Raw genomic sequence first — 27,359 nt, forward strand, 5'->3', positions numbered from 1 at the left:
TACTATTATATAGCATAAATTGAGTGGAAGTTTTAGCAAGATTCAATTATATCTTAATGGTCAAACCTTGAATTATTTCTACAGTGGTTTCAGAGTTTTTGATGGTGTTTAAATGATTTATCTCCAATTCATGGAGGGCAAGTGTTCACATCACAAAAATTAGCACAGATGATTCATAGAGTACTTAGAACCCACTCTATCAAATTTAACAGAGACTAGATTGTGGAAAATGTCATCCTTGGGGGACTATTCCAAATCAAGGTTCAATGGGTTGGCATAGCAGTGTGGGAAAGAGGTCTCCTACCCATTTTGTTACTTAACAGAAGGCTTCAGTCTCCTGGTTTGTCAGTCTAGCAATTTATAATAGGTATACATTTTACAATTTTTGATATGGCATTTTACTTGGGAGGAAGGGGGAAATATATCGATGGATGTTGTTAGTGTATATGAATCAAACTTTTCTAGCGTAGCAACATACTATGTGTCACTCTACTTAAATAATTTCTGCTCATAATTAACAATGTTGTTTATCTCTGCAGTGGGGTTACTGCTCCAATACAGTGGTATACGCATATACCAGGCCTGATCGTCCTGAATACTGTGTGGTTTTTTGGGATACAAAAAACAATGAAAAATATGTGAAATATGTCAAGAGTCTGATTTCTATAACCACTTGTGGAGACTTCTGCATTTTGGCAACTAAAGCTGATGAAAACCAACCTCAGGTAAATTGTTTTTATCTCACTTGAAAATATCTTGATTTTTTGCACACATGTGGCTAATCTTAAAATTACAGTCAAGTGTAGGAAAATGTACTTCAGTTTCTGAATCCGCACCATTCAATTAAATGTAGCCACCATTTGGTTAGGACACACTTAAACAAGAGAAAAATTGCTGGCACAGTTAACTAACAAAATCAATAAAATGTAGCTGGAATCATGAGCTTTCGTGGGCACAGCCCACTTCTTCAAATGACCAGAATGAAGTGGGCTGTGCCCACGAAAGCTCATGATTCCAGCTAAATGTTTTGTTAGTCTTTAAAGTGCTACCAGACCATTTGTTGTTTTTTAAATTTTTCCTGTTAAAGACTAACTTGGCTATCCCTCTGTAGCTTTTTAACAATCAATGTAAGGCAGAAAATGAAATAGCCATTATAAACCCAGACCTGTGCACTGTGTAAATTCAAAAGCTTGTCTCTCTCACCAGTAGAAGATGGTCCAATAAAATGTTACCTCATCTACCTTGTCTTTCTATTGTATTTGACAGCAGTCCTTTCATAATAATAAAAAAGTGATTAATATGTTGAGTCAACCATAAACTGATAATCTACATGTTAAACATATGTTGGCTTAAAATGCAGGTAGTCCCTGATTTACAAACGATTTATAAAAGCAATAAAATAAGTTTAGATAATGTGATTAAAATAATAGGTGGGGAAAAGATAGACTAAAATGGACATTCAAGTCTGAGTCCAAAGACCGGTCTATGCTGAAAAATTAATATAAAGGGAATGAGTGTGAAGTTGAGATGCAGGCATCATTTCTTCTTTTTTCATTTTTAAATTATTATAAAAATAAATCATGCTTGTATAAAAAGTCTGTATATGTTACTAAAGGGTTAGTACCATGAACTAGTGCTGTTATTTATATATTTACATTTCACCTTCCACTTTCTGTGTAACACTAAGATATTATGGTAATAGATGCTGTAAAAATGGCTAAAATAGATGGGTGTACATTTTACTACCAGATTTACATTATGTAATAGGTACTACATTCAGTTCTGAAATAATTTAGTTATTTTCTGTATCATTTGTATGTTGCTTACAAAGGAGGAGCATGAGATGGAGTCAATTGGTGCAACGGTAAAAGAATCATTTTAGTGCTAATTCAACTGATTGTACCATAATAATGTGCTGGTGTGTGTGCTGAAAATGACACTATCATACATGGCCAGAAACACCCATCTAAATTGAAGTGTAATTAACTGAGGGGTTTTCCTGTTCTGCAACTGTAATCAGGGTCACTATGAGAGACAGCTGAAGTCAGTCAGTTAGGGTGCAAGCCAGCACAAAACAGCTTCTGTACTACCTCACTGGTTACTCAGAAGTTCAAACAACACAGGTCCCTTAAAATACCCAGGCTCAGGCCTCCATCCAGAGACTCAGGTCAAATATGATGGGGTATGTCTACACTACCCCGCTAGTTCGAACTAGGAGGGTAATGTAGGCATACCGCACTTGCAAATGAAGCCCGGGATTTGAATTTCCCGGGCTTCATTTGCATAAACTGGGCGCCGCCATTTTTAAATCCCTGCTCGTTCGAACCCCGTGCCGCGCGGCTACACGCGGCACGAACTAGGTAGTTCGGACTAGGCTTCCTAGTCCGAACTACCGTTACTCCTCGTGGAATGAGGAGTAACGGTAGTTCGGACTAGGAAGCCTAGTCCGAACTACCTAGTTCGTGCCGCGTGTAGCCGCGCGGCACGGGGTTCGAACGAGCAGGGATTTAAAAATGGCGGCGCCCAGTTTATGCAAATGAAGCCCGGGAAATTCAAATCCCGGGCTTCATTTGCAAGTGCGGTATGCCTACATTACCCCGCTAGTTCGAACTAGCGGGGTAGTGTAGACATACCCATGATGATTACTGAAAATCTTGTTGCACCATATAAAAGAAAAAGTTCTTCTGATCCCAAAGGAGCCAGTGGGTGCCACAAGGCTCCCTGATTGCGGTGCTGGTAAGTAAACAAACCGGGACAGCCATTTAATAAGTTTCTCAAAGTGATTTTTGTGGACCACTTTGAGAAACACTAGTCTAGAGACAGGATCCATAGAAGGAATCCCAGCACAGTATGCCTTCTAAGATACTGGGATGGGCGACTGGCCTTGTCACCTTCATATTGCCCCTTGCTGGTGAGAATCTTGTTCTTTCATGTCATCTCTTAACTAGTAGTTGCAATCTTCTGATAGTATGTAGTTATCATTTTTTCAAGCCCCATTTCATAGTTTGTCTCAAATATAAAGGTAGGAGGTAGGAATAGCATTATTCTCATTCATTGTGTTTATGGTGGCTTTGGTATTTTAGCTTTTCATGCTGCTGAACATGATTGTGATTCTGTGAGATGTAAATGTTATGAGCAACATTTCACAAAAGGATGACTTTGTACAGTATATTAACTTTCTGACCTAAACAAAAATTGTAGCATTGATATTTGCTCTTATTTCCACACAGTATGTGCTGGTTCTCTGCAATTCGATTGGTACACCCCTTGATCCAAAATACATCGACATTGGTAAGCAAATGTGAACAATAGTGTTCTGTTGCTTTTTCCACCTCTTATACCAAATATAACAATCATTTAAACAAATACCTTTGAGTGATACAATTTTAAAACATAGCATTCAGGTTTTACCACCTGTTGTTTGCTTGATTGTATCCTTTTAGATATAACTGCCTGTAACAATTTTAAATGTTATTCACATCTCCATCATGCTAACTGTTGGTTCTAGGCATGTATTATTTGATAGCTATAAAATCAAACTTTTAATATATTTATACCATGCCCTTAAGTATGGTTACAGTTTCATGATATCAGGAAGTTAGTGACCTTGATTCAGCAAGATACTTAACATATGTAACTGTAAGCAGATGAATAGTCCTACTGAAGTCAATATTATAAAATCATAGAACACTAGAACTGGAACGAACCTTGAGTGGTCTTTGAGTCCAGTCCCCTGCTCTCATGGCAGGACAAAGCACCATCTCTAGACCATCCCTGATAGATGTCTATCTAACCCGCTCTTAAAACTATCTCCAGAGATGGAGATTCCAGAGCCTCCCTAGGCAATTTATTCCAGTGTTTAGCCACCCTGACAGTTAGGAAGTTTTTCCTAATGTCCAACCTAAACCTCTCTTGCTGCAATTTAAGCCCATTGCTTCTTGTTCTATCTTCAGAGGCCAAGGAGAACAATTTTTCTCCCTCCTCTTTTGACAACCTTTTAGATACTTGAAAACCGCTATCATGTCTCCTCTCAGTCTTCTCCTTAACAAACCAAACAAGCTCAATTCTTTCAGTCTTCCTTCATAGCTCATGTTCTCTAGACCTTTAATCATTCCTGTTGCTCTTCTCTGCACCTTCTCCAAATCTTTCTTGAAATGTGGTGCTCAGAACTGGACACAATACTCCAATCAGCACAGAGTAGAGCGGAAGAATGACTTCTCATGTCTTGCTCACAACACTCCTGTTAATGTCCCTGTTTGCTTTTTTTGCACTAGTGTCACACCCATAGATCCCTTTCTGCAGTACTCCTTCCTAGACAGTCACTTCTCATTCTGTATGTGTGAAACTGATTGTTCTTCTTCGAGTGGCCCCGTGGGTGTTCCACTCTAGGTGTCGGGTCCCGTCCCGTCGCCACGGCTCGGAGAATTTTCATAGCTGTGCCCCGCCAGCCCGCGCATGCGTGCTCCTTCAAAGCGCTGTTCGTGCCTTTGATCAGCCGCGCGCAGGCTGGCAACCACCAGTTCCTCTCAACCGCCTCAGGTCGCGGTCGGAGCTCCCTGTGTTGTTATATTTATATTTCTCAATAGCATTATTAGTTCGTTTCTCAGTGTAGATAGTTACTTTTAAGGTTAGTCATGTTCCTGTTCTACAGTTCTATTGTTCTTTTAAAAAAAAAAAAAAAAGTTTTCTCGTCAGATCAATTCCTTTAGCGCTACGGCCAAGCGCTAAAAAAAGCTGAAATTGACAAAGAGCAAAAAGACAGAGACTGCCTGGGTCGGCATCCAGCCACCCTCTTCGGCTCCTAGAAATGCCGGGGTCTCCCGGTTTCAAAAAATGTTCAGTTTGCCGCGAAGCTATGCCGGCGGCTGATGGCCATGACGCTTGCATAAGGTGCCTGGGCGAATCTCACGTTCCTCAAAAGTGCACCCACTGTTGCAAGCTCATGTCCAGAGCCCGCAAAGAGCGGGAATTAAAGCTCCGGATGATATCGTTTGACAGGGCACTACAACCTGATCCGATACGCTCAGCAAAAACTTCTGATTCTAAAAGGAGAGCGGCTTCTCCCGGACCGGCGACTTCAAAGAGGGCAAAGCTGTCCCCGACTCGCTCCCTCCCTCTGGCAGCCTCAAGGGCTTCGGCAGCCCCCAAATTGACCCCCGTGGGGTCCCGAGGCTCTACTGACTGCGGTGATAGGGGATCGCAAATGCCGAGGGCCTGGGCTGCTTCAGTGCCGGCATCGGCAGCACCGGCTTCAGCTTCAGCAGCTGACGGTGCAGTGCTAACGCTGAAACTGACAAGCCAGTCGGTGCCGGGCTCAGAGGCCTCAACTTTAGCGGTGCGGGCTCCAGCAGCACCGCTTGTGACTGCACCGGCGTTGGCGGCACCGGACTCAGGCGTACAGGTCTCTGACATGGCTCCACCGGCAGATTTAATGACGTCGGCACCAGGCGCTCTACCGGCACCGACAACAGAGCAGCTGCAGCTGATCTCCCCGGCACTGCTCTGCTTTCACTCCGTGCAGAGCTCTCCAGTTGCCATGGAAACTGACAGTGCCTCAATGCCTAGGAAAGCTCTATCAAAAACTCATGGGAGGGACAGGTCTGCCTCCCCAGCTTTCTCACCAGGACCATATCCATCGCCACCAAGGCGTGCACAGTATCGAGACTATACTGTCTCTCCGATCCATGTCGCATACAGACGGCGCGATTATAGAGACACAGTATATCTAGAAGCACAGCGATCTCGTTCACGATCTCGTTCTCCGGGTCGGTCATCTAGATATGGGTCCTCTAGACGTTCTCCACGCCGCGTCTATTACATTCAACACAGTAGTGCACGTTCATCGCGTCATTCTTCTCCGTCACGTTCTGAGCGCTACTACTGGCACTATTATCACTCGTGCGACGGCAGTACCCACTGTGAACATGTATTATCCTCACATAGGGGATCATCCTGCAACTGCCGATCACCAGTCACGCAATACTTACCTCAACAACCACAACAGTTAAACTCACCTCCTCCATCGATAAGCCAATCTGTCCAATAGGATCAGTCTGAGCTGGAAGAGGGGCAGCTGTCTGACACAGAGGACCCCAAGCCAGAAACCTCGCCAGCGGACTGCGCATCTTCATCACCAGATGAGGCAATCTGCCTAGGTGAATTGTCTCCACCGGAAGATCTAAAACAATTCCAAGACCTGTTTAAAAGAGTAGCAGGCACGCAGGAAATACAGCTGGCAGATGTTCCAGTGAAGACACACCGTCTCTTAAAGAACCTCCGTCCACAGCAGCGTGCAAGGATCGCCTTACCAATTGACGAAGCAATCGTGGAAGTGGCGGATGAGATATGGCAAATGCCAACTTCGGTTACTCCTACGAGTAAAAAAGCCGACAAGAAATACTTTGTGCCGGCAAAAGGGTTAGATTTTCTATTCAATCACCCTCAGCCCAATTCGTTAGGTGTTGACGCAGCACAGCGAAGGACCAAAGCACCACAGTACAAAAATGCGCTCCCTGATAAAGATAATAAAAAGTTGGATATATTTGGTAGGAAGGTCTATTCTTCAGCCACACTCCTATTACGTATTGCAAACTACTTGGCTCATTTATCAAACCACAATTTTGATAATTATTCAAAGCTATCAGAGTTATTACATCATCTTCCGGACGCTAAGAAACCTCTACTAAAAGCAATAGTACAGGAGGGATACGCAGCATGTAGCACTGCATTGCAGATTGCAATGGATGTGGCCGACACAGCAGGATGTGCGGCCACAGCTACGGGTATCGCAATGAGGAGATCATCATGGCTTTCGTCTGCAGGAGCACCAAAGGAGCTGCAAAGTAAAGTCGAAGATCTCCCCTTTGATAAGCTTAAGCTTTTTGCAATGGATGTGGCCGACACAGCATGGATGTGCGGCCACAGCTACGGGTATCGCAATGAGGAGATCATCATGGCTTTCGTCTGCAGGAGCACCAAAGGAGCTGCAAAGTAAAGTCGAAGATCTCCCCTTTGATAAGCTTAAGCTTTTCGCAGCAAATACTGATGAAGTCCTCCATTCGGGCAAGGATTCTCGCGCCACCCTACGTACACTGGGGATGTACACGCCCAATTTTAAGCGTAGGCGCTATTACCCTTATCAGAGAAGATATGATTTTAATTTTCCCAGGCAACAGACAAGCATGTCGGATAATCAGCATCCTAGGCAACGGCCTCAGCGGAAACAGCCCCAGCAAAATCGTTCAGTCAATCAATCTTCAACCAAACAGCAGATTTGACTTCTCCATCGAGGTTGCAAGCACGCCTTCCTTGGTCGATGTGGAAAACGAAACTCCTCATCTTTTCCACCATCGACTGAAATCATATCATCACCAGTGGTCCAACATCACCACAGACAGATGGGTACTAGAAGTGGTAAAGGACGGCCTCCCAATTCCTTTTCTCTCCATTCCCACCCCACCCACCCTGTCCCTTTTCAGGGACCCTTCTCACAAACAACTGCTGAAACAAGAAGTTCTTCGCTTGCTCGCAATCGGGGCAATAGAGAGAGTACCCAAACAATTTTGGGGAAAAGGTTTTTATTCCCGATATTTTCTCACACCAAAGAAATCGGGAGGCTGGAGACCCATCTTAGGCCTTCGAAGGTTAAACCGCCATCTTCGAAAATGCCGGTTCAAGATGGTGACCTTATCAAGTATCATTCCGTCGTTGAACAAAGGAGATTGGCTTGCAGTCCTCGACCTGCAGGATGCTTATTTCCACGTTGCTATTCATGTGGTTCACAGACGTTTTCTTCGATTCCAATTAGGGAACGAACATTTTCAGTACAGGGTTCTACCGTTCGGATTGGCGTGTGCCCCCCGGGTCTTCACCAAAACTATAGCTGTAGTGGCGGCTCATTTACGCAGGACAGGAATGACAATATTCCCTTATTTGGACGATTGTCTAATCAGGGGCTCAACATATGCGGAGGCATGTCATATGGTGCAGGCAGTGTCCAGCGAGTTTGCATCCCTGGGCCTTCTCATAAATGTAAAAAAGTCATCATTAATTCCATGCCAAGACCTGGTTTTTATAGGTGCACGGCTCGACTCAGCCATGGCATGGGCGTACCTACCGTTGGAACGTTTTGTGGTGATCCAAGACCTTGTACATACTGTCACGCATGCTCCAACAATTCCTACACGTGTCTGTTTACAGCTGATGGGCCACATGGCGGCTTCCACCGTAGTCGTACAAAACGCAAGGTTACATTTTCGCTGCTTCCAGCATTGGTTGGCCATGGTTTACAATCTGGCAAAAAACAGTATCCACAGACTGGTGGTGGTACCCCAACATGTCCCAGAGTCTATTCAGTGGTGGGTCAAACCAGGCAATCTTCTCACAGGCATCCCATTTCATCGCCCGCAGCCTACAAGGCAGATAACTACAGATGCTTCCCTCACGGGCTGGGGGGTGCACATGGACAACCTGACGATTCAAGGTCGCTGGTCAACTCAAGAAATGTTACACATCAACGTACTCGAGTTACGGGCGGAACGACATGCTTGCAAGCATTTTCAGTCCCACATACGGGATACAACTACCAGAATCATGACAGACAACATGGCAACTATGTTTTATATCAACAGGCAGGGAGGCGCTCGATCTCGCTCCCTATGCGCGGAGGCTGTCCGGTTATGGAATTGGTGTATTCACAACAACACCATCCTAGTAGCATCCTACCTTCTGGGTACCGACAACTTAGTAGCGGACTCACTCAGCAGACGTTTCCCCCACGACCACGAGTGGGAACTCTGCACAGAGGTTTTAAGACATATATTTGTTCGGTGGGGGTTTCCGACAATAGACTTGTTTGCCACAGAAAACAACAGGAAATGCCCCACCTATTGTTCAAGAGCTGGAATAGGACGTCAGTCACTAGGAGACGCCTTCCTTCTCCACTGGGGGCGGACGCTGTTGTATGCTTTTCCCCCAGTCGTTCTAATACCCAAGGTTCTCGAGAAAATCAGCATGGATGGGGCTCAAGTAATTCTTATAGCCCCAGCGTGGGCTCATCAGCCTTGGTTCTCAATGCTCCATCAGATGTCGGTAAGAGCACCGTACCCCCTACCTCTCCTCCCAAATCTCTTGACCCAGAACAATGGATTCCTGCACCATCCAAAACCCAAGATTCTACACCTCACAGCATGGATGCTCACTGGTTTAGCAATTTCGAACAGCGTTGTTCCCAGCGGGTCAAGAGAGTGTTGATACATAGCAGGAAAGATTCTACGCGAGCTACTTATTTAGGTAAGTGGTCCAGATTCCAGGCATGGTTTGCAGTTAATAACCTGGACCCCTATTCCACATCTCTACCTCGTATATTGGAGTACATTTTACAACTGTGTGAGAAACAAGGGCAGCATCGTCAGCGAAGAGTAATTCTCGGATGAGTTGCCGCACTGTCTTAGTATGGGTCTTTAGTCGCCTCAGGTTGAACAGACTGCAATCAATACGGTATCAGATATAGACACTGTCTTCATCATCAAGTTCTACTTCGGCTCTTTGGAGCATCATACTGAAGAAGATCGTGAAGAGAGTCGGCGTGAGGATGCAGCCTTGCTTTACACCGTTGCGTATTGAGAAGGGCTCTGAGAGGTCAGTGCCATGTCTGACTTGGCCACGCTGGTCTTCATGTAGCTTTGGTCTTCATGATCATTTTAATCGATCCTTTTAACAAATAATTATCCTCCTGCAGTGTTTTAGTCTACATAGTGCAGCTTCATAATGGTGCATTAAATTAATGGTAATTACAATTAACTACTCATAGTACTAGCTGAGAGAGAAACTTAATCATCTCAGGTATTAGGGATTGTAAGCAAGGAATTTGTTCATTTAAAAATTATTTATAATTCAATAGCTTTATTTCAGTTAAGATTATTCTCAAATTATTTTCTGGTACTTAGTGCGTATGAAAGTGTTGGTTCTTTTGTTCGTTGTTTCATATTCCCACTTTATGCCTTGGATTTCTTCAGATTGTTCTTTTATAATACACTGGAAGACTTACCCAGTATTGCTCAGGTTCTTCAGGCCAGGGGGCTGGCAGTGTGGGGGGTGCAAGAGTAAGGACTTCTTATTGTGAAAGGCTTGTAGCTCCTTATGGAGTTATTGCCAAGCGTGAAAGATTTTAGAACGATTTATTGCAAAAGATTTGGATTTCGAGTTCTTACTATGTAACCTGTGTGAGTGAACCTTTTGTTTCTAGCCTAAGATATTGAATTTCTTGAATTTGATTTCTCATTTGGCAACACATTACTCTATCTGCATATTTTAAGGCCTGAGTCATTTAATTGCCCAGTTTCTTTTCTGCATATTCTTTTAACTACGCTTTACAACTTCATTCTAAAATTCAATAGATGCATACAGAAAATCACACATTGATCCATGTACATTTATTTTCCTCAGTGAATACTGTAATATTATATTATTGTAATAGTCAGTTATTATATTATTTTGCTCTGTGGAAATATGATTATGGGGATATTAGTAATAACTTTGGAATTACCTGCCTGTTTTAAAGTTTTTAGAAAACAGTATTAAGGAAGCATCACAGTGCTTTATTTCTTTGGGCCATGCTATTTACCACTTCAAATATTTTCTTAAATTGAATTAAGGACATTTACATTTCCAGGAAGCGTGTCCACACAGGAGTTTAATGAGGTTTACCTCATTCACTTTAAAAGTTAATTTTGGATTAGCTTTCCTGAGCATCTACGAGTACAAGACCTTACATTGTTTGAGTTGGTATCTAGTAGCTTAAGTTGCTATAAATACCACCTGCTTAAAAGATATGAAATGTATTAAACTATGTATGCACAGATATTAAGAGTAGGGGAGATTCAGGTGGTTTAAGCTAGCTTGATTGAGTTAACATGATTGAAAACACACAGTTTTGCCTATGTATGGACAGTTACAGTGAAGTAAGTTGGTAATGAACAAAGTACATTATTTTGCTATTTTTTTCTATGGGACTAAAGAGATGCAAGTCTGTCCACTTAAGCAAAGTTTCGCTAGTTTCTGTATGATGAATTTGGTTTATATCTTAATTTGCCATTCTAATTTTATTCATTACAGGACCGTTATTTGTTACAATGACCAAAACCCATGTGATAGCAGCTTCAAAAGAAGCATTTTATATTTGGCAATACCGTGTTGCCAAGCGGCTCACAGCAATGGAAATTAATCAGGTAGCACGGACTAGAAAAGAAGGCAGAGAGAGGTTTGTCTCCCTTTTTAAGTTTTTTCTTGCTTTAGCACAACATAACTGTTGAGAGACTTCCTAGAAATATCCACTCCTATTTTTTCTTTTAATTTTATGTCTTCAGTTTGCTGGCTCCGAAGCCTATTTAAGGAGATGAATAAGAATAGTTTTAAAACAAATGTGTAATTGTTATATAAAACTGCTTTTGGTTAGAGCATTTTCACAGTATACTCCTGTCTCTTTGACCTCCTGTTCAATGGCATGTTAGAGTTTTGAGAATGGGAGAAGATGGTTTTTAGCCTCTTTTTTTTTTTTTCCTTTGCACCCACTATCTCTAGGCAAGTTTATCCACTCCATAACTATTTCCATGTTGATGGTATCCACATCCACCCCTTGCCCAGAGGCAATGCATGGTGGGCAGTCACATGGCATGTCCTCTCCTCCCCTGACTTTCTGCCAACTACTAAATGTTCCTTGCAAATTCTGCCCTACAAAGCAATGAGGGTGGGCAGGGCCTTGGGACACCCAGCAGCAAGAGGCAGCAGTTTCCCCTGACATCAACATTCATTGTGGGTCTGTGCAGCTCGGGGAGGGAAGAAGGATTGGGATGACTTGCTGTGGGCTGAGCATCTCCCCCTAGCCCTGCTACATGGAGCTGTTTCTCTTTCCTTGCTGCTGGAATCCCAGCATTTCCTGGTGCCTGCTTTGCAGGCCACTTCGGCACAACTGCCCTGGGTCTGTTTCCAGGACAGAGGTTGCTCTCCCACTCCTATACCAGGAGCTTTGCCTAAGGGAATATTGTTCCCTTCATACTGTAGCAGGGCCTGCCCTGCTTTCCATTTAATAATGGCTTCAAAGGTGAGTTGGGGCAAAAGTGGTACTCCCTCTTTGGGCTAGCCTCAGCCACCTGGCAGCCCCTGGCCAAAATGTTTGGCATTGCTATTCCCTGCCCCCCTGAATATTCCTCTATGCCCCTGTAGTGGGGCATACCCTACTGTTTGAAAACGCTTCTTTAGATCCAGAGGAGGCCACCCCAGGGCCTTTAAATTATGTCTCCCCTACTATCAACCGTTATGTGTTACCCTTTTTCTGACCTGTATCATTATAAACAAATTCACACCTCAAACTGTCTTTCACCTTATCTCCTGTATGGCATGCTGCCATCTCAAAGTAGGCATTAAAATCTTGTTTAAATGTTAACCAGTTCAACTATATGTTTAATTGGCTCACTGCATCATGCTGCAGGTGGTAGGCCCGGTTGGGTTGGGCAGGGCCGTGGCACAGTCTGGGGCTAATCCATCTGGGTTGGGCAGGGTCTGCCTCACCCTGGTATGCTGAAGCCGGGCAGGGCCCACTACCCTGCAGGTGGGGGCTGCTCTGGCTTAACCAGGTTGGGGGGCTGTCCCAGCCAGGCCAGGCAGGGGCCACAAGCAATGAGCTGCTCTGGGTGCTGGTTAACTGGTAACCCTGGTAAGCAGGCAGGCAAGGCAATGCTTACTGGGTAACTGGTTAACCAGTTATCCCTTTAAATCTTTATCTCAAACTCAGCATGTCAAAAGCTATTCTCCTCATCTTTCTTCCAGAATGTTTCCTTCTACTACTTCTCCATCATTGGCAATAATGTCACTATTCCTCCTGTCTCTCAGATTCCAAACCTTGCTGTGATTTCTCCACCCCACCCACTGCTTTCCATCCTTCCACACAGATACTAGCATTGGCTTCATAGCATCCTTCAAATCCTCCAGCTTCTCTATTTCCACATTTTCATGTTAATCTATAGTATTGTGTGTATAGCAATAATATTAACTCTTCTTTGAATCGACTTAAGGGAATTAAAAAACATTACTGTACCTACCATGTCTCTTTTACAGGGACACTGCCAGAGCTTAAAAACTGACTTACTTTTAATCTTTCTTCTTTGAGAAGTCCCCATGGATGCTCAACGCTTGGTCTTGGTGCCATCCCCAGTGCCTAGATCGGAGATTTTGCAGCAGTCCCTGCCGGGCCGTGCATGCACGGCACCAACCGGCGCGCACCATGCTAGTTGGCACCATGCATGCGTGGCCCGCACTCTCCAGTTCCTTCTCAACCTCCCTCAGCCTGAGTCGGAGTTCTACAGTTCTCTGCCTTGTTCATGCCTTTCATCGTTCATTAGCTATTATTTCTCTGTTTTAGTTAGTGTTGTTAACAGTTTTGATAGTTACACTAGTTACCAAAAAAAAAAAATGTTCGTCATGCTCGGCTCTCTAGGTTTCAAACGCTGTGCCTCCTGTAGAGATGCAGTACCTATCTAAGATGGACATTCGCAATGTGTCAGATATCTAGAAGAACACTATACCTCTCAAGATTGTCCTTACTGCACCAAACTTAAGGCCAGAACTTGCAGGGACAGGGATCTTCGCCTCAAACTCATCCTTATGGAAAAGAAGGACCACCTGGCTTCGGATCTGGGAAGACAGCCTAGGGAGGTACGTTCACCCCCAGGCTCATCTCAGGGCAAGAAGGCACCCAAAAAGAGGAGTTCCTCTGTGCCCAATCACCAGTCCTCCTTGAGAAAACGGTCTCCGCCCAAACCATCAGTGCAGAGGCCTCGTGTCTTCACTTACTACGCGCCGGGCATCTCAGGTGTCCAGGAACTGTCGCACACCGGCAGCACCGACAGAAAACGGCTCAAGCATCACCCTAAGACCATTCCGGCACAGACCTTGGTACTGTCATCCACATCGGTACCAGCTCAGGCCCCACCAACTTCATCAGTACCGAAAATTACGGTACCAGTTCCATTAACGGTTCCAGGCTCTATGGCACTGATGGTTTCCACTGCACTGACGGTACCTTCTCGTTCGTTGGCACCATCGGCACCGCTCATATATTCGGTACTGTCAACATACTTGTGATCTCTGCCATCTATGCTGAACACTGCATCTGCACCGTACAGACCCACATTACAAACCCCAGCACTGATACTCGTGGTACCGTTGCTGTACATGCGAAGTGCTGACTTGGCAATCACATCTGCCCCTCAATCACCACTCTTCAGCGCCAATGCTTTGCCAGTATTGATGACATCATGGGCTTTATCTCCGGTGCAGTCACAATTCTCTAGCTACGATGAAGAGGAGGTACAGGCCGCCTCCTCTCTGCACTGCAGCCCTCTGATGAAATATTACAAGCCCAAATATGATTCAAGAGTGATTCGTCCTTGGTATGGACACCACTGGATGCCTCCTCCAGTACCGTATCCGACACAGTGGCCTTATTGGAGTTCTTGGGGCTCATACAGAAGTCACTACAGCATGCAATGCAAGCCCTTATAAACACAATGCCTCTCTTACACCTCAAACATCCACATCGATGTAACAATCAGAGGCGCCCAAGCAACGGAGGAGTCACCCCTTGATTTGTCACCTCTCACCAACTCCTCTTCATCACCGGATGAAGCGATCATGCCACCGCCACCCACGTATGACGTCCAGCACTTTAATGATCTTTTTAAGAGAGTTGTGGATGAGCTCAAAATTGCCACGTAGGAGGTGGCACAACCCCAGCATGAGCTTACTGATATACTGATGAGCTGCTCCATCCTACAAAATTGCCCTCCCCATCAATCCCACCATTTTAGACCCGGCCAACACAATTTGGCAAACACCTGCATCAATTCCACCCTTGTGCAAGCATGCAGACAAAAAATATTACATGCTCACCAATACCTCACAATTCCTCTTCACTCATCCCACACTGAACTCGCTAGTGGTGGAAGCCACAAAACAACATTGGGCAAAATAACATTGCTTCCGCAGTACTCTACTGAATAAGGACACAAAGAGGCTCGATCTGTTTGGGCATAAAACTTATACTTCTGCAACTTTACAGTTCAGAATCTCAAACTATTCCGCTTTATTAGTGAAATACGACTTTCTCTGTTACTCCAAACTCATGGAGTTCGTCAATGATATCCATGAGGCAAAAATACCTCAATTTTCCGCTTTACTTTTGGAGGGACACACCATTTCTAGAGTTGCCCTCTAGGCAACACTGGATTCCGCTAGAACCACGGCTACTGGCATTGTCATGTGCGGAGCCTCTTGGTTTTCCTGGCTACTCTCCCATGTGAAATCCAGTCCACTGTGAAAGACCTGCCTTTTGACTGTGAAAAACTGTTTGTGGCCAAAACAAATTAAGTCCTCAACACAGTGAAGGACTCCCATGCCACTCTCCGCATGTTGGGGATACATACATCTACCAACAGGCGGAGACAATACCGCTACCAACCATACCAACTGCCACGTTACCCATCCTATCTTAACCAGCAGCAGGTTCTGTTGGATCTACGCAAGCTACATCTAACAGCATGGCTCCTCCGTAGCTCTCCCAGGGAGAATGAACCTTTCCAGAACAGATGCAAGCAATCCTCATCCATAGTCATAAGGACTCCACCCGTACCTCTTACACTTACAAATGGAAGTGATTCTCACATGGTGCACATTGAGAGGCATCCTTGACACCCTCTCCTTTATCCTCGACTGTTTGCTCACCTTAAAACAATCATTGCTCTCCTTTAGCTCCTTTAGCACATTAAAGTACACCTAGCAGCCATAATGGCCTTCCATTGCAAAATTGATGGCCATTCCATGTTTATTCACCCTGTTACCAAGAGGTTTCTTAAAGGATTGCATCTTTCACATCCCAACATTATACAACCGGTACCTACCTGGGATCTAGGGCTAGTGCTGTGAGCCTTGACCAGGCTGCCCTTCAAGCCCCCTCGCCTCATGCTTCCTTTCGCACCTTTCCATGAAGGTTGCGTTTCTGGTTGCCGTCACATTAGCCTGCCACGTGGGTGACATAGTAGCTCTCATGGCTGAACCACCCTTCACAGTATTCCACAGCGATAGGGTTGCCCTTTGTACACATCCAAAATACCTACTGAAGGTTCCATCATCAGTTTATATAAATGAAATGGTAAACCTACCTGTGTTCTTTCCAAATCCTCACACCAACTCCTTTGAGTCTGCCATGCACACCCTTGATGTTCGGCATGCATTGTCCTTTTATTTAGAAAGACCCAGACCCTTCAAACAGTCACCTTGCCTATTCCTTGCTTTTGCTGATTGAGTGAAGGAACACCCCATATCGAAGCAGAGGTTGTTGAAATGGATTACAGACTGCATAAAAACTGCTTATGCACTCAAGGGCCTACAGCCACCATTACGCTTGACAGCTCATTCCATCAGGGCTGTATCCGCTTCCACAACATACCTATGTAACATGCCACTAATGGACATTTGCAAAGAAGCCACTTGGGCATTGCAACTTACTTTTGCTAAGCACTATGCACTTCCCTATGCGGGAAACACCGCAGTGGGCTCAGCAGTACTTTCTTCTGCTTATCGTAACATTCCGAAGCCCCAGCCACCAAGGGGCAAAACTGCTTGTTAATCACCAAGCGTGGAACATCCACGGGGACATCATCTCGAAGAACTTCAGTTACTGCACAAGGTGAGTAGCCTTCGTTTGCCTAGATTTATGCAGTTTTTTTCAAAATTTCAGCTATTCAAACTGATCTCTTCTTTGAAACCCTACTCCTTTGTACAGGATTTTTCACATTGATGATACCCCTTCTGGAGCTATCGATGGAGTGCTTGATTACAGCAAGACCATTCAAGTAAGTGATCCTCTTAGCCAGTATATTATACTATCATTGTATACTTAATAATTGTTAGCATTGCTCTGTTCAGATTAATACATTTTAAAATGTGTGTGCTCATTTTGTTTAAACTGGCTTGTACATGTGTTGTTCCTCTCTTCCTACTGCTTATCATCATCACACATTTTAACAGTACCATGAATTTTAGAGAACATAGAAAAGGTATGGTTCCTGTTCTAGAGAGAGAGAGAAAATAAACACAATGCCCAAGAGACATCAGTAATTTAAAAAATTGCCAGCTGCCCTTTTAACTGTGCTGTCAAGATGTACACATGCTGATGCTGAATAAACTTGAGATCTTTGTACAATGCTTGTGTTCTTCATCATCTCTGTTTTCTCCTCTTCACTTCTTATTACCCTTACTCATTTCATCATATCTAAAACTACAGTTGTAGGCTATTCAAATCAGGGCTGTGCCATCATATTTGTTTGGTAAATTTGGGAGCAATTATTACTACTTCATTTCCCAAAATGCAGGATCATAATAAGCAGCATTGTTTACAAATGATGCTTGATCATTCTTTCCCAGATCCATGGCTGCTTGGTAACCCCTCTGAATTGCTTTCTTGTGGATTTATAGTAAGCAGGCTTCAATTTCCTACTGTTGATCTCTGTCAGAGCAGTTCACCTGGGGCTTCACAGACTACAGAGAAAAGAAGTTATTAAAAAAGACAAGTGAAATTACATAGTAGGACATAAATAAAATACAAATGAAATTTTGAATTGATGTGAACAAATAAAATAGCTGAAATTTGTCATATTAAAGCAAAGCAACATACATTTTTAAATATTTTAATTGAAAGTAGTTAGTTCTGTTTTAAATAAAAGAAATATTATTTATTGACTTACAAGTAAACAGAGAAATACTGCTATTTTCCCATACAACAAAATCACCAGATTTCATAAATGGTAATGTGTTCTCTTCATTGAGATATCATGTACTGTTCAGCCTCTAATGAGAATTTAAGTAGACTGGAGAACCTGAATTTTAAAAATAGTTTTATTTAGTAAATGAATGCGGTACATGAAGGGCCTCTCTGCCATAGCGTGCTGAATAGAAAGCATTGATGAACATAAGTGTATCCAGTTGTCACATACCAAAATATAGGGGAAGGGAATCTTACTGCCACTTGTTTGGTCTTCTTTCAATTATTCAGTAGCAGGGGGACTGTCTCAATTCAGTGCAGCTGCACCTGTATGTCTCCTTTGTGGCCCAGCAAGGGCACCTACTCTCAACTCCCAGCTCTCCATTCATTGCCTTTCTGGGTGGAAAAACATGGCTCTCTTCCCTCTGACTGGGGTATTTCCAGGGCGTACAGTTCCCTGCCTTCACTGTGTATTTCCCAGCACAGATAGATTGCCCAAGGTTTCCAACTTGATTTCTCTTCAGCGGTGGTTAACAGACTGGAGAACCTGAATTTTGAAAATAGTTTTATTTAGTAAATGAATGCAGTACATGAAGGGCCTCTCTGCCATAGTGTGCTGAGTAGAAAGCATTGATGAACATAAGTGTATCCAGTTGACACATACCAAAATATAAGGGAACAGATATAAGCACTTCCTCTGCTAGCCAATTACAACAGATATAAGCACTTCCTCTGCTAGCCAATTTTAGGGAAAAAAGCAAAGAAAACAGTAAAAGAACCAATATGCATGCTAAAAAATCTTACCAGAATTAACCTGAACCCTAACATAGTTCTGTTGGAATGCAGTTCTTCCATCCCCCACCCAGTGTGATTCCTTAGCAGTCAAAAATTAATTATAGTTTCAGCTTAGAACAAGCATGCTCATAATTTGTTTTGTTCACACTTTATACCATTCAAAGGTCTTTGATCAAGAGTTTTGTTCCAGAGATTACATTAATCCTGTCTTCCTGCTAAAGAAGTCCTATATAGTCTCAAAATAGCACATAAATGTTTGTATTTTAATACGCTGAACTTCAAAGATGTTTAACTTAATTCAGTAAAGTTCATTCAGGATTTTTCAGGAAATTGACAGTATCACAGGGAGATAATGCTATTTCCACCTGTATTACCTCCTAGATTTCTGTGTAAATCTTTCAAGTAAGACTGATCATATGTGAACCTCTGCCATAGGTGGTGGTAGTGGTTATTATTATACAATGTAAGGATTATTTGGAGTAAGAACAGTCTTTCATGAAGTCAGTAAATTAATTCTAGGCAAACTAAAAATCTTCCTGCTAGTTTGAAATAAGTTTAAATCCTTGATCTGTATCAAGCCCTTTCTAGGGTGTATCTCTGATGCATTTTGCCTTTTCTCAGTGGGAAAAACCCAAGTCCTTTCCCAACTTTTTATTTGCTAGTTTGCAATTAATTATATTGTTGCTCTGCTGCTGTTCTTTGACAATCAGTTTTTACTGAGAAGAATTAAAACGGTTGTTCCGGTGACATTTATATGCTTTCAGGGGACAAGAGATCCAATTTGTGCAATAACCGCATCTGATAAGACACTAATAGTGGTAAGTGGCATAGTTTAAATAAGCTGACCTTGGAAAGTCACAAGTTGGAAGAAACTTCCACAAAGGTTTGAATAAGTATTCAAACATCTGAAAGTTTTTTTTTTTCTGAACTGAACTGAGTTGTTGGTCAATTCTACTCACGTGAATGCTGTAGTACTATTGATTTTTATTGAGATTACATATATGAGGAAAGACAGTAAGTTTAGCTACAATTTTGTAAACTTGGCTTGTGAATCAGAAATGAAAAGTGCCCTGGACTTCTGTCACTGATCTATGTTTTCTTAATAAAAATGCATGATTTGTGAACAACAGTCTCTTTTTTGCTTGTATTGAAGGGGTGGGAGATTACAGGCAAGAACACTCAATGCAGGGGTACTTCGTTGAAAGTAACATGCATAACTCTCAAAACTGGCTATTCATAAAACTGTCTTTCAAAGCATCTCTGATTAGTGTTGCCCCTCGCTTTGCTGTGCTTGTGGACCTGGTGTCTGGCTGCTCAAAATGCTTGACTAGGTGCTGTGCCTCAGCATTCCACCCAGACAGATACATGTCACCCTTGCTCTGACAAATATTGTGAAGCATATAGCAGGCTGTCTCCACCATGGGAATGTTGCTTTTGCTGAGGTCTAACCTAGTTAGCAGACTGTGGAACCTTCCCTTTAAACGTCCCAAAGCTATCCCCATTCTGCACTTGCTCAGTCTGTAGTTGACCTTGTTGCAGTCCAGGTTGCCCATGTATTGCTTCACGGGCCACAGGTGCAAGGGGTCAGCTGGGCCTCTAAGGATCACTATTGGCATTTCAGCATCTCCGATCATATTTTCTGGTTGGAGAAAAAGTTCCAGATTATAGCTTGCGGAACAGGCAGGAGTTCCTAAAGGTGTGTGTGTGTGTCATGTACCTTTCCTGACCATGTTGATATGAGTAAAATGGCCCTTGTGATCCACCTGCCCCTGCAGCAGCATCTAGAAGTACCCCTTGCAATTTATGTACTCCTTTGCAAGGTGGTCACATGCCAAGATGGGGATGTGTGTTTTGTCTATCACCTCATTCCAGCTCAGCAAAGCCCTTTACTATGTCCTCCATATTTCCAGAGTCACTACCAGAGCCGGCCCAAGGTACGGGCCAACCGGACTACCGCCCGAGGCGCCCCATTGTAGGGGGCGCCGTGCGGGGCTCCTGGGCTGGGCGGGGATGGCTCCATGTGCCCTGGGGAGCGCCACACAGGCTCCGAGCTCCCAGGGGCAGGGTCCGTGCATGCACGGGGGGGCAGGGGATGCCACGCTCCCAGGGGCGGGGCCGCACATGTATTGCACTCCTGGGGGAGGCGCCGTGCTCTCGGGGCTCGGGGCATACGAATGGCTCGGGCCAGCCCTGGTCACTATCCTCCATCGCTGAAAGGTATTGATTGTCTTGGCTACTTGGATCACAACAGTGGCCTTTTAGATTTCCCCACTCAAATTATTTCCTAATTGACCACTAGCTGTATGGTACTGTAAGCTTCCACAGGGCTATTACCACTCGCTTCTTCACTGAGAGAGTGAGTCTCATTCTGGTATTGCACTTCAGTGAGGGGGAAAGCAATTTGCAAAGCTCCATGAAAGTGGCCTCATGTATGCAAAAGTTTTGCAGCTACAGTTGATAGTCTCCTTTCTGCACCACAATGCAATCCCACCAGTCTGTGATTGTCTCACAGCACCAGAATCTGTGTGGCACTGTGTCCAGAGGATTGAAAATTGAGGCATTTGCAATTCGATTATTCTACATAATTTTCCATATTCTGAATCTGATTCTTTTGAATTATTTCTCTTTATTGGCCTCACAAAAGAACTGGGCCCTTCGTAGGGATTTGAATGAGGAAAGTGTGGGAGTCAAGAAGTTGGGTTTCTTCAATGTATTAATAAGTCATGAAGGCTGGGGTGGGAGAAGAAAGTGAAAAGGACATTGAGGTTGGTGGTATTGATAAAAAATAAGGGGAAATGTACGAGATAAAAGATCCGAGATTTATGTCAAGAATGTGTGGTAGCTTGAAGATGAGGATGAGAAATTAAACTATATATTGTGAGCAAGAGAAAACCCATGGAGCAATTCAAAGGAGGTAATGATGTGGTCTGATTGGATGAGGAAGATAATTTTGACCAATTTATTTTTTGGAGTGATTGGAGCAACATTATATATAGCAGAATTCAGAGATTTGTTTAATGTTGTGGTGGTGTTCCCCTTCTGTGTTCCTTCGAGTTTGTTCTTCATCCATGAAATCTTATTCTTAGGACATCATTGAAAGATTTGTTCAACAATATTAGGCAAGTTATATGGACTGTTTCAATATTCAAAAAGTTCCTTTTTCTAGGGGCGTGAATCTGGCACCATTCAGAGATATAGTCTTCCTAATGTTGGATTAGTTCAGAAGTATATCCTGAACTGTAGAGCCTATCAAATGTCTTTGAATTGCACCTCCAGGTAAGACTCAAATTTGGTTCTAACAGTTACTTAATTTTGAGATAATTTTCTAATAGATTGGAATGGTTTCCTTGGGAGTTGTTTCATGGTTTTAAAATATATTATTTAATCTAGGAGGTGGTAAAGTCCAGTGATAGGATACTAGACTGGGAGTCAAAACCTGGCTTCTAGTACTTGCTTACAGTGGCTTCCAGTTTTACCTTGTGTGACTCTTTAATTTTGCTATACAGGCAGTCCCCGACTTACGCGGATCCAACTTATGTCGGATCCGCACTTACGAACGGGGCTTTCTCGCCCCGGAGCTCACAGGCAGCGGTCAGCCACCTTGACCTCCGGGCGAGAAAAGCTGCTCCCGATGCCCCTGGTCTGCTGGGGACCGTCTCCAGCAGACCAGGGGCATCGGGAGCAAAGCAGCAGCCCCGGCGGGTTTGCTCACGGTGCCCCTGGTCTGCTGGAGACGGTCCCCAGCAGACCAGGGGCACCGCGAGCAAAGCCGCAGCAGCGGCATGTTCCCCCGCTTCTGAAGCTTTGCCAGAGCAAAGCCTCAGAAGCGCGGGACCCCGCCACGGCTGCGGGTTTGCTCGCGGTGCCCCTGGTCTGCTGGGGACCGTCTCCAGCAGACCAGGGGCACCGGGAGCAAAGCGAGACCCGCACCAGAGCAAAGCCTCAGAGGCGAGGCACCCCGCCGCTGCGGCTTTGCTCCCCGTGTCCCTGGTCCGCTGGGGGAGGGGGGCAGCTAGTGTGCCCCCCCCCAGCAGACCAGGCTTTTGTTGTGGACCCTGGGGCAGAGCAGCTGGGGCGCTGCCAGTTGGTCCCGCAGCGCCGCTCTGGGCACTACTGGACCAACCCGGCAGCACCCCAGCCCTCTGCCCCAGGCGTCCTGATTCAGCCGCTGCTGGTCAGTTTCAACAGCGGCTGAATCAGGACGCCTGGGGCAGAGCAGCTGGGGTGCTGCTGGGTTGGTCCAGTTGCGCCAAGGAGCCGCGCTACTGGAGCAACCCAGCAGCACCCCAGCTGCTCTGCCCCAGGCGTCCCCAAGTCAGCCGTTGCTGAAACTGACCAGCGCTGACTACAGGAAGCCCGAGGCACAGTTGCTCTGCCACGGGCTTCCTGGAATCAGCGGCTGATCAGTTTCAGCAGCAGCTGACTTGGGGTTCTTAAGTTGAATCTGTATGTAAGTCAGAACTGGCGGTCAGTTTCAGCAGCGGCTGAATCTGGACGCCAGTTCCGACTTACATACAGATTCAACTTAAGAACAAACCTACAGTCTCTATCTTGTACGTAACCCGGGGACTGCCTGTACTTCCTTCTCCCCATCTGCAAATGTGCTTTGTAAAGCGCTTGAAGATACATAGAATAAAGGTGCTATTTAGATACCAAATGTTGGTTTTAATTTTATTAACAATGTTATTGTTCATTAATATTATTTTTATACCATGATTGGCTCTCTTCTCCCACTGATTACATAGTTCCTGCTAGGATTAACTGTAATTGTTTGCACATGATTGACGGTAATTTTTCTCATTTTATTCTTATGTTAAAAGTGCAAAAGTTATAAAAGTAAGTTTTGCTTTTCAGAATTGGTTGTTTTAATTTCATAGTGAGAAACTTTATCACACGTGGGACCTCTTTATTTTTATATAGAGGAAATTCTTTAGCATTGTCAAAGTAATATATTGAACAATAATCCAGTTAATTAATCTCTGCAGTTATTTAAAATACAGTTTGAAGTATAGTTTTTGATAATTTTGATAATTTCCCAGTTTTGCAGAGGTGTGTAATCCTTTATTACTGCAATGGAATTTTTCATTTTATTTGCTACTTACCGTTTGTTTTAAGATGTGGCAGGGAATTTAGTACAAGACATTTTAAAAATACCTTTACAAATTAATTATCATTGAAGAGTTACATTTGGGTTTGGGCATAATAAATAGTGCATCTTATTGGTATAGTTATCATGAAGTCAACTGTATAGGGTCAGATTTTGCAATTTGTTGAGCTCCTGTAAAGTACTAAGTACCCCACAATACACATGAATGGGATTTCAATGTATTCAGCACCTTGTAGGATTAGGCCCTACATGGGTAGATGAATGTGTGCCATTTGGAATTTAAAGTATTTATTTAATTCATTCTACCCTATGGCCTTACTCTTTTCTCACACCAGCATAACTCATATATAACTGCATTGAAATCAGTGAAATTACATTAATGTAAAATTACTGAGAAATCAGAATCAGGCCTTTAGCATCTATTTTATTCTGTCTCTTGCAGAAAGATGGTAGTTGTTTAGATTTGAATACTACTAATCAGCTTTTTCATTTTCCCCACTGCCACCATTTTCTGATAGTCGCCTGGCTATCATAGACCTTTCTGGAATTCTAACATTCTTTGACTTGGATACGCGAGTAACAGACAGTACAGGACAGCAAGTCGTAGGCGAGCAGTTGAAGTTGGAGCGCAAAGATGTCTGGGATATGAAATGGGCCAAAGATAATCCAGACTTGTTTGCTATGATGGAGAAAACAAGAATGTATGTTTTCAGAAACTTGGATCCTGAGGTAAAATGATCAGGATATGAAAATGAATCACAGTGTATTTCATACTGTACATTTGAAATTCTGGGACTAGTAGGACTTTTCACATGGTTAAAGTTAGACAAGTACATACATATCTGGTCTATATCTGGAAATCCCAAGAAACCAGCTAGCTATATTGTATAAGTGCTGCCTACAAAAATAAATTACCAAATTTCATTTATGTTACAAAAATAAAAAAGGATTTAACTGCTTTTACTTATATTCTATTTGTGTGAGATTACAAAATAGTGCTATAGATATTATTTTAGATATCGTGGCTAAGATTTTATTGAAAATTAATGGTAAAACATAGAGAGTTGGTTAAATCCACCTCTGAACTTTTCCTTATCTACTAGGTATAGAAATATATGTTTATCCTAAATAATAAACAGATTTTAATTGTTCATACATCCAAATGCCAAGATTATTGTCCTATGCATCTGTTTCTCATAAGAAATGTCATTAAAATTTGATTTGGCAACAAGGAAAGTTTGTTTACATGTATGAACCTATGAGAGAGACAAGGTGGATATCATTTATTGGACCTAGTGGAAGGGAGAAGTTTTTGAGCTTACACAGAGCTCTTCAGGTTTGGTAAGGTACTCGAATGCCACTAAAATAAAGGAGGTGGGTTATAGAATGTTGTAATGAGCCATAAATCCAGTGTCTTTACCAAGTCTATGATTTTTAGTGTGTAACAAAGTTATGAATGTAAGCCCCCTAGCTCGTTTTTTGAAAGTATTGTGAAGGTTTCCTTTTAGGAAGAGGACTGAGAAGTCAGTTATGGAGTGATGGTTTTGTGAAACTGTTAGTTTTTGGTCTCAGTATGCATCCTCAAAGAGAACTTGCATAACACCTTCAAGGGATTTTGTTAGGATGTGTGTATTCTAGAAAAGATACGAGGAACAGCTTTTCTATCGTAGACATTATTGCGACACAAAGGGTTCTTACATCATTGTAGTAAATCCGATCTCCCTGAGGTCAATGCAAGAATTCTTCTGGTGAGCTAGCACTGTCCACACCGGGGGTTTGGTCAGCATAGCAATATCATAGAATCATAGGGCTGGAAGAGACCTCAGGAGGTCATAGAGTCCAGCTCCCTGCCCAAAGCAGGACCAACCACAAATAAATCATCCCAGCCAGGGCTTTGTCAAGCTGAGACTTAAAAGCCTCTAGGGATGGAAATTCTACCAGTTCCCTAGGTAACCCATTCCAGTGCTTCACCACCCTCCTAGTGAAATAGTATTTCCTAATATCCAAACTAGACCTCCCCCACTGTAACTTGAGACCATTGCTCCTTGTTCTGCCATCCATCACTACTGTGAACAGCCTCTCTCCATCCTCTTTGGAACCTCCTTTCAGGAAGTTGAAGGCTGCTATCAAATTCCCTCCTCACTCTTCTCTTCGACAGACTAAATAAGCCCAAATCCCTCAGCCTCTCCTCGTAGGTCATGTGCTCCAGCCCCCTTAATCATTTTGGTTTCCCTCCGCTGGATCCTCTCCAATGGGACCACAGCCTTTCTGTAGTGAGGGGCCCAGAATTAGACGCACTATTCCAGATGTGGCCTTACTAGTGCCAAATAAAAGGGAATAATCATTTCTCTAGATCCTCTGGCAGTGTTCCTCCTAATGCACCCTAATTTGCCATTAGCCTTCTTGGCTGCCATGGCACACTGTTGACTCATATCCAGCTTCTCAACCAGTGACTCTTTGGGGTGTTGATTTTTCACACCCTTGAGAGATATAGTTATGCTGGTGTAAATTTTCTGTGTAGATTAGCTCTTACACACTACAAATGCAGGGAAATTAACTGCTAACTTCACTTTGAGTGGTACCTTACAACATGTTAACTATTAGTTGTTAGTTATTTTTTGAAGTTTTTTTAATACGTTAACTTGTTATACTAAACAATCTGATCCATCTTGAATTTAACTGTGATACTGTAGGGCTGGTCTACACTGTGTCACTGATGGGTACAAAAACTCCATACATCTGAGTAATGTAGTTAAGCTAAGCTAAGTAACAGTGTAGAGAGCACTAGATCAAGGGAAGAATTCTTCCATTGATCTAGTTATTGCTTCTCCGGGAGAAGGTTTAATTCAGTAATGGGAGAACCCTTTTGTTTCCATAGCAAATGTCTAAAATAGGTATGTGAATGAGTAACTAGTTAACTGGTTTCATGGTAAACATCAGTCTTACTGGGTGAGGCTTACCAGGTACTCGTTAACTGGTACCTCGGAGCAGCCCCTGCTTGTGGCAGGATTGGAAGCCAGCCATTCCACATGTGCAAACGCGGAGGTGCTGGGAGCAGAAGCTGGCCACTCCACATGTGGGGGAATGGAGCGGGAGCAAACGCCAGTAGCTCTACAGGCTGAGGGCAGCTCCAACTGGGCTGGAGCAGTCCCTCCTGGGATCCCACTGAATCAGCTAGCCAGTTTAACCTAAGGGATTTTACATCTCTAGTCTAAAATGAAATAAGAGTTGCCATAGTCTACACTTTTCTGGTGTAGTACTAAAATAGACAGCGCCTGCATACATTTCACAGATTTCAAGAGCTCTCTGTAAGCTTGAAATCTTGTCTTTTTCATCAACAGAAGTTGGTCCTATGAAAGAGATCACTCACTTTTTTTTCTCTAATATACTTTGACAAACACAGCTACAACAACACTGCAAATAAATATGAAACTTGTATCAGATTTATGTAAAGTTGTTTATTATCTTTTAACCTTATTTATTTTAAGGAACCCATTCAGACTTCTGGATATATTTGCAACTTTGAAGATTTAGAAATTAAATCTGTTCTGTTGGATGAAATATTAAAAGTAAGTGTGATTAAATTTTTATTGTAGAAAAATCTAGTGTCTAATAGGGATGTGAAAAATGAAAAGAATATAA

At 43.3% G+C, this 27,359-nt stretch overlaps 1 protein-coding gene across 1 annotated transcript in view; it reads left to right on the plus strand.

Annotated features, from left to right (window-relative positions):
* Nucleotides 1-27,359, plus strand: part of WDR35 (WD repeat domain 35) — an 81,427-nt gene that overhangs the window by 35,603 nt on the left and 18,465 nt on the right. The window contains exons 10-17 of the mRNA XM_006137577.4: nt 540-725; nt 3,231-3,291; nt 11,116-11,260; nt 16,838-16,907; nt 19,375-19,428; nt 21,777-21,886; nt 24,236-24,446; nt 27,206-27,286. Coding sequence (XP_006137639.1) covers nt 540-725; nt 3,231-3,291; nt 11,116-11,260; nt 16,838-16,907; nt 19,375-19,428; nt 21,777-21,886; nt 24,236-24,446; nt 27,206-27,286 — 918 coding nt within the window. The remainder of the gene's footprint in view (nt 1-539; nt 726-3,230; nt 3,292-11,115; nt 11,261-16,837; nt 16,908-19,374; nt 19,429-21,776; nt 21,887-24,235; nt 24,447-27,205; nt 27,287-27,359) is intronic.

The sequence above is a fragment of the Pelodiscus sinensis genome, chromosome 3 (genome assembly GCF_049634645.1).
Source record: "Pelodiscus sinensis isolate JC-2024 chromosome 3, ASM4963464v1, whole genome shotgun sequence".
NCBI classification, from domain to species: domain Eukaryota; kingdom Metazoa; phylum Chordata; order Testudines; family Trionychidae; genus Pelodiscus; species Pelodiscus sinensis.